Genomic DNA, 8,336 nt, shown 5'->3' on the forward strand with positions numbered 1-8,336 from the left:
CATGGGGTGTTCACTGCATGTTTGTGTGAAGTATTAAGAGGATTTCTTGTAGTTTTTTTTATCAATTAAAGATCAGTGGAGTGTTCTACAAATACTTTTTTTTTTATTGACAGACTCCCCTACCCGAGCGGTGAATCTCTGCATCTCCTCCAGAGCTATCCTGTGCCTCTCGGCTGCTTCTCTGAATAACCCCACTGTGCAAAGGCATAGCTGAGTAGATAAACTGTGGTGGTTTATGATGAATATTGAGACCATGAAAGGTGAAAGAAATTCTTGAAGAATTATTTTTATTAAAACGGTTTTACCAGAGCTGTTTGTACGCAACACAAAAGAGCTGATCATCTGACCAAATTCAAATCCTTCCTAGGAAATTCATTCATAAGAACACACACAAAACAAACCAACACTATTTATAACAGTGAAAGTGAAACCTGGATGGAGGATATTTACAGACATGTAAAAAGCAGCACCTTGTACATTTGAATCGGAGCATTATCTACAAAACTCATCTCTCCCCTCTTCCTTCTCTGAGGAGCTCCTCCTCCACGCCTCCTCTTTCTCTTACGCTCCTGGCCTCCTTCTCAGCCTCCTCCTTCCTCCTCTGCTCCTTTCTCGCGGTCTCCATGAGCCACGGCCCGCCCAGGTAGCTGAGGATCTCCTCCGGGCTCCCTCTCTGTCTGGGGTCGGGATGAAGAAGCTCCTTTAAAAGAGTCATCACTAGCGGGCTGAGGCCCTCAAACTGTGATGGAGGAGGGTTGCTTTTCTGCTTCTGCTCCATGATTTGGTAACTGTCAGCCTCCTGAATACACCCCGTTTCGTCCTCGTCTTTTTCAGCCTGGCGGTCAAACCACGCCTTGTATTTGCGGTAGCCGGGGTCGTCGTGCGTGCTCTCCTCCCAGGGGAAGCAGCCGGTCAGCAGGCAGTAGACGAGCACGCCGAGGGCCCAGCTGTCAATAGCGGGCTGCACTGTTATCCAGATGTCCTCCAGCTGCACCTCCACCTCTTCCACCTCCATCCCCTCCCCGATCCTCCTCTCCATCTCTTTCTCAAGCGCCTTTTCGGGTTCGACCTCAGGGGTGCAGAACGGAGACTCGTACCAAACAGCTCGGACCGTGGTGCCGACGGCTCGGGTCAGGCCAAAGTCGCCCAGTTTGACCCAGCGACAGGACCTGTCGCACAGGAAGATGTTCTCGGGCTTGATGTCGCGGTGAACGAACCCCAGGGAGTGAAGATGCGTGACAGCGCCGCTCAGCTGGGACATCACCCTCTGGACGCAGTCCTCGTCCACCCCGACCTGAAAGCACACAGAGCGTCCTGATCATCTACTCTGTAAAATCTAATTAGTTCAAATCATGCAAACTCATTGCCTGACAAAAAATAGATAAAATAAGCATCAGATTAATGAGTAAAAAAATCTAATTTATTTTAAGTAAGCAGTACTAAATCAAGTAATTCAACGTGTAACTTGTCCTCTCTATCTCTCGTTTTTGTTTTTTTTTAAATTACTGTTTCATTAGCGTTCATGACCTTTATTTGAGAGAGGTCAGATAGGAAAGTGGGCAATGAGAGAGAGGGAAGCCATGAGCCGTCAGGCTGGGAATCAAACCTGTGGCGGCCATGTCGAGGACTAAGGTCTCCATATGTGGGTTGTGCTTTACTCCTGCACCACCACAACACTTTGTCCCACTTCACTGAATTGCTAATTACATCAAATATTTGAAATACACAAAATATACAAAAGATATATAACTCTGGCTCCAGAAAAGAAAAGAAAAACTCAACTAAAGCATTTGTCCTGGTCTTGGATACATGTACTATTGAGTCTGAGTACCAATACAGAAAAAAAAAAAAAAAAAAAAACGCCACAATTATCAAAAACGTACTTTTTCAAAATGAATCCAGCTCAAGTAGAGCGAGTTAGAAAGACCTTTCAACCACAAATTCCACTAATAGTGACTATTAATAGAAATTTGATAAATGATTTGAGTCAACTTATTATTTTCAAATAAATAAAAGTTTGCATTTACAGTGTACAATGTAAAACATTTGAAGGTGGTTTAACTGGAAACTGAAGCTTTAACTGCAGGTGAAATCAACAAGAAAATTGCTTTGATTTAAAGTCAGAAACTAAAGTTCATACAGTTGGTTTAGCAACAAGAGATAAGCTCAGTATCTAAAACTTGCTAAACTTATTCGACTTAAAGGGTGGAAGGTCGTAGACTCAACTAAATGCAGCTACTGTCTGATATAAAAGTACAAAGACGTAAGAAGCAAAGAAAATACTATCTACTTCAGTTGGTGATATTTTATTGGCATTAAACCTCAGTTAAATGATTGTATTTCCACTATGTTATTTTGGGACCTGATGATTACACTAGCAGATTTTACACATTATACTTTGATTCTCACTACTCTTCCAAATGAGAACCACAGTGTTCCACTCACATGGGGTTTTTCTTCCTAGTATTTTGGCAAAACATGGACCTTTCTCCTCATTGGTGGACGATAGTGATCTGACAAGTCTTGGAGCTCCTCAGCGGCGCCTCACCGAGAATCAGATCTACGTCACTAGAGCAGCCGGTGACGCTCTTGGAAATCCCTGCTCACCTAAAGCAAGCTGTCCTTTGTCTTATCTGCTCTCTGCTGTGTTACTGGCAGAGGCACAAACACTGGAATAGGTGTACTGGGGGGATCTTATCAGGCTTGTCTCAAGTTTTTACTGGCATAATAAAGAGCTCCAAGCGAGCGGATCAGCAGAGAAGACAGCTGATGTGCGGCATAACCATCACGGCTTCTGTATATCCTGCTTTGCAGATTTGGAAAATATGGATTTTTACGATATGTTTTCTGGGTTTCAAACTGACCTCTGACACAACGACGCTGTAGAGGTCCCCGTACAGACAGGCCTGCTGGGCAAAAACATAGTACGACGGCGTGGAGAAGAAGATGCCGAGGGCCCTGGTCAGAGAGGGATGGGTGCAGTAAGCGAGGGAGAGGTTGTATTCCCGCAGGAAAGAGGTGAGCGAGGTGGACTTCCGTGGGAAGAACTTCAGAGCCATCGGAGTTCCTGGTGGGAATTAAAGCAATGTTGAAGGTTTTGAATTGAAGTGGACTATTTAAAACCTCTCATCATTTATGCATCGCAAGTGCTGCCCATCACTGACACTGTTAACAAATATAATCCCCCCCGCCCCCCTCAGAGCAACTTTGCTTCACGGCTTTGCTCCAGCTGCTGCAACTCTACCCGGAGGAATGCTTCAGAGCCATTCATTACAGTTACAGAAGCGCTAAAGATTAAATAGACTGCAGTAAAAGGCTGACCAAACACACATACTGTCTCAATTAGAGAGACAACTACCCCATGACTGCACTTCACACTCTTACAGTCATGCACTGACCTCTCTTCCTGTGCAATGCCAGCATGACCTTTCCATACGATCCCTCTCCCAGGAGCTTCAGCACCTGAAAATGCTTCGACACCTTCAGACTGGGCAGGGACTGTGCTGACAGGAAACATAGCTCGTCGAGTTCCTTGGCTGCCTCGGCCTGGAGGGTCGTATGCAAACAGACACACAGATCCAGATTTTGTGTCAGAGCTGTGAGAGGGCGAGGATTTGATTCTGTAGCATCCAGAGAAATTAGATCTGCAGTTTGATCAGCATTTGATGATAGACAGCGTAAGAAAAATGAAGTGCGACTCCACGGCTGCACATTCTGGAGCACGACACGAACCTGCAAACACGACAAGACCTGGAAAACATAAGTCTCACGTGTCTTATTGATTGCAAAGCGAGATCCTTATTCATTTCTCCGGTTGCAGGCTGGAAAACGATCCCCGACTAGCGCCTGGCAGAAAGATTAATGGAACATATTGTGTTCTTTTACTACTTTCCGCTAACCTAGTTTGATCTTCCCTGATGTTTACAATAGGCAAGACTAATTCCTGTCATGTCTCTTTGGGACAATCAGACCATTTGGCTCTGTCATTCAGCCGCTGCGTCCATCATCAGTCTTTGTCTCATCCCCGGTGATTTCCTTTGAAGTAGAGCCTCCGCACAACATAAACCGGGTGTCAACAGCTTAGAAATCCAGCTTAACACAAAATATGAGGTGATCAAAGGTGGCTGGCATGTTTTTACTCGTGACCTTTCACATGTTGTGTAACCAAGCGACGAATCTCAAACACACCGTTGCTTATATAGCTGTGGAAATAATTATCGCCCAGGTATCAATCAGTAAGTCCCGTTTTAGCTCAATCGGTGCAATGAAGGTGGCTGCAGAAGAAGGTCAGTTGATGCAAAATGACACTGAAGGTTTACTTTGTGATGTCTGAGGAACCGTTCGAAACAAGTTGCTGGGCACAGACAGCAAAAGTACTGAATATTGAAGTTTTTCAACATTCCAACCACAGGCTTCACTGCATCTTAAAGTTGGGATTTTACATAAATAAAAATGAGTGTGGATTAATAGTAGGAAAAGAGCACATGGTTTCCAATTTCTCCTTTTTTTATACAAGTAGAAATGTCCCAATTTACTCTGATGCTTCTAAATAACCTAAATAAACGTTCAGAAGTCACTTGGTTAGTGAATAACCAAGTGACGTCCACCTGTGTGTTGAGGTTATGAAGTGAAAATCTTTTCCAAGTCTTTCTCTGGATTCTTAATTGGATTTAAGTCTGAAATTTGACGCACTCTAACACATAAATCAGCTTCAATTGTAACTCTGGTTGTATGTTCAGGGTTGCTGTTCTTCTTAAAGGGGACATATGTCCTTTTTCTTCCATCAACGTCAACGGCTGCCACCATCATGCTCAATCACTTCAAATACCTATTAAAATACACTGAGCTTTGAGGTTGTAATGTGTCAAAATATAGAAAAGTTCAAGTAAAACTTGAACAAGAAACTGTACATCAGCGTTTTGTTACGTCAGAAGTAAATGAGAAGATCAGATGTAAAGCTTCAACCAGTTTGAGAGACAAATATCGCCTTGATATGATCAATTGTGCCAAGAATTATGCATCTCTTGAACGTTTTTCAGACTTTCAAGATGTTATGAAAACACTTTTACAACTTACTAATGGTTAGAAAGGAAAATATAAAACAGATACATGAGACTTAACTTTAAACAAGAATTTCAGATTGTGTTCATATATTAATTCATATATTTAAATGGGCTTAGAATTAAACTGTTCTTGAATACATATCGATTTTAGATCATTTTCATCAAACTATAAATGTGGGTTGCAGCTGTCTGCTTATATTGCATTCCTCATTTGCTCTTTATTTCTTTTATAGCAATAGAAAAAGTTGTTCTGTAACTTTTTCGTTGATTTAAAGTAGATCAAGCTTTAGTTTGCAGATCATTTTTGCCTTTTTATCTGAGCTGGTGTAGAATCAGTATAGAGTTTTATCAGGAGGACTTATATTAGTTATTAAATGTTTAATATTTGCCACCAATTAACAAGAGCTAAAGGATTTAAATACCATTCCTGATAGAGCTAATGCTTTTAACACAGTTGAAAGAAGCATTAAACATCTAAAGCATCTAGATGGGGCAATAAAATACTTTTTGCAGTAAGCAGCTATCAGCACAACGCCTGCATGTTGTCTTAGTGTACAGCTGTAAAATCACTCTGCACAACGAACATGCATAGCAAAACACACATATATCCAAAACGTCTGATCTTTCTTGCATTAGTGCTTACACAGTTTGACACAAACAGACGAGAATGATCTTTAATACTTACTGTCATTTCTGGTTCTCTGTTCAGGATCTCTGTTCAGTTTGTCTCGACTATTCTCATCATCAAAACGAGACTTTTCTAACCTCTGTGTTCAGTGCTAGAAATATGTAGTACGTCTGCTGCTAAACTGACGTTTAGACTGGAATCAAAGCTTGTATTTTAGGCTTGTCTCTGTTGATCCACGCAGCTGCCTTGCAGATACGCTCTTAGATGTTTATGGAAACCCAGACATTGGCCGTGTGCATCTCCCCTGGGGATATACACACTCCAAACTCTCCCTCTCTCTCTCTTCTCACTCCTGTGTCAAAACTCCCCCCTCATCCACACACACACACACACCTTCTCTTCTGTGTTATTCTGGCAAACATGCGACAACCAGCTACAAAGTATTTCAAACGTCTCCTTCACAGTCCCTGCTAGCGCCCCCTCCCACACTCACTGATTTTACTGGATCCATCATCCTGAAGACCGTCTCCCGTTTTCCTTCATTCCAGCTGTCACTCTCGCTGTGCCCTTCTGCACCCTGCCCCCTCCTCCCTTATTTCCACGTCTCTTTACAACCTTGTCAGTAACTGTGTGTCAGTGAAATTCCCCATGCTGTCTAGGATTCCTGTTATAATCAGCGGGTATGCTGGAATGGCTGGAAGAGGCCATCAAGCTCTGATCCCTGAATAATTACTGGGATTATGTTATAACATGTAAACCTCTTTATTGCCTATTAGAGCAATCACTGTTGATCATTTTCTTGTTTTCGTTTATTAAATATTAATATCACAAGTGTCTGTTTATGTTTTTCTTTAGTATAATAATAATAGTTTAACTTTTTTTTTTATGTGTGATTAAAATGTAAATAAATGTTATGTATGTATGCTCTAGTATGGGTCATGTGTATTTGTCATAACAGCTAAGATCATTTACTGTTACAGAAACAGTAAATGAAATCAACATAAATCAATTTACAGCCAGCAGCACTAAATAAAAACAGTTTAAAACCAGAAACTAAGTAGTCTTTCAAATGTGTTTCGTATTATTAAATAGATAAATATTTTTTAGCCATCTGTAAAAGCCAGTTTTATCTTATTTCTACATTCATGCCATGACATTGTATCTTTTTCAAGTCATCTTCAAGCAAAAAGTTTTATACTTTTAGTTTTATACATTTGGTGTCAATTTCTATCCGTTTCTCTGTTCCCTCCTTTATTTTTTACTTTTTTTTGGTTTGTTTTTTTTTTTTTTGCATACATCTTGCCCGTCTTTATTGCATTTTGTTTGCATTTTATTGCCTGTCAGCTCAAACTGACGTGGCTAACAGCTGACATCGTAAAACCCAGCTTTGTCAAACCCAACTTCATTCTTTCCTTGTTAGCACCGGCTGCAGGTCAGGCCTCTCCTGCAGCTCCCCATGGCTTTAACACCCGCCTCTTCTTTCCGTCCACCCCAGTAAAGTTCACTCATACGTACAAGCTACAGTACTATTATTGCCTGATGGCTGCGCATTATGTAACCCAAACACAGGCTGCTATCACAGGAGCCTGTCTCTGCTCGGGTTTCTAGCAGCACGTCTGTGTGTGTGTGTTCATGTTCATGCTTGCACTATAGAGTCATTTGGCCCCTGTTGTGACAACCGGTCTTTACTGCTCCAAAACTAAACCCCACCTTTCCCCATTAATACAAGTTGAGCCGAACACAGTTGCTTTCATTCATGAAATCTGACATTTGTACTGATTATATAAATATACACACTGCACACAGATGGGTAATGAGTCACAGAGGGATTTCCACATCTATGCCACAAGGATTGTCTTTGTTGTCGGTCATAGAAGGTTATATAGTGTAGATATCGTTTCGCTTTTGTAATCAAAGTGTAAGAAAGTGTTACAAAATGCAAAATGTGTAACACGTGGGATGATTTTCCATGTTACATATCAGTCCAAACAAGATGTGGTGTCTCACTTTGTCTTTTGCATTTGAAATACGCTCACAGACGTGCAAAAGTCAGGTCAACCCTTATTTCTTCACTTTTTTCTTGTTTATTTTTAAGCTGGTGTAATAGGTCGTTTTTCTTAGGACTTTGGCTGCGTCCTGTCTCACAGCAGTGACTTTTTTTTTTTACTTCTAGTCTCAGCAGAGAAATAATTTTTAATTAGCTCCTTCCATATTTGTTTACAAGATGGCTGTCAAAGCGTCACATTTTGTCCCAATTTCCTTTGTAATACTGATGAAAAATCTCAAAGACAACACATTACAACTGAGATAAAGTATTTTAGCCCACTCAAGGTAATTATCAAACAGCAATCTGGCAATATAGGCGACAAAGCTGAAGAGAATCTCTCAAAAATGCTCCCTCTATTCTAAGTCTCCTCGACTGTTTGGCACCCAATTAGCCTGCGTTTAACGATAGGATGGCTGAAGTGGCGCTTTTTAATCCTGGTGGTCCCAGTTCTGCTCCCGCTGAGCTCTCCTTCATCACCAGCCAATGCAATCATCAAATCCTGTTTTCTCATGTCATGCTGCTGACTAAAATCAAGTCTGTCTTTACAGAGAGACAGTAAATAAATGCTTATATAACACCCTGTTGTAATTCTCTCTTA

At 41.4% G+C, this 8,336-nt stretch overlaps 1 protein-coding gene across 1 annotated transcript; it reads right to left on the reverse strand.

Moving 5' to 3' along the window:
- Positions 1–270: 270 nt before the first annotated feature.
- Positions 271–3,806, reverse strand: sbk3 (SH3 domain binding kinase family, member 3). Its single transcript, XM_088014000.1, has 4 exons — positions 3,771–3,806; positions 3,399–3,546; positions 2,865–3,067; positions 271–1,294 (listed from the first exon to the last, which is right to left on the reverse strand). Exons 1-4 carry the CDS (start codon positions 3,804–3,806, stop codon positions 506–508), a joined length of 1,176 nt encoding a protein of 391 aa, XP_087870126.1. The 3' UTR covers positions 271–505.
- Positions 3,807–8,336: the final 4,530 nt, after the last annotated feature.

This window comes from Poecilia mexicana, unplaced genomic scaffold (assembly GCF_051168715.1).
Source record: "Poecilia mexicana isolate PSO_F unplaced genomic scaffold, ASM5116871v1 scaffold_16, whole genome shotgun sequence".
Lineage (NCBI taxonomy): Eukaryota > Metazoa > Chordata > Actinopteri > Cyprinodontiformes > Poeciliidae > Poecilia > Poecilia mexicana.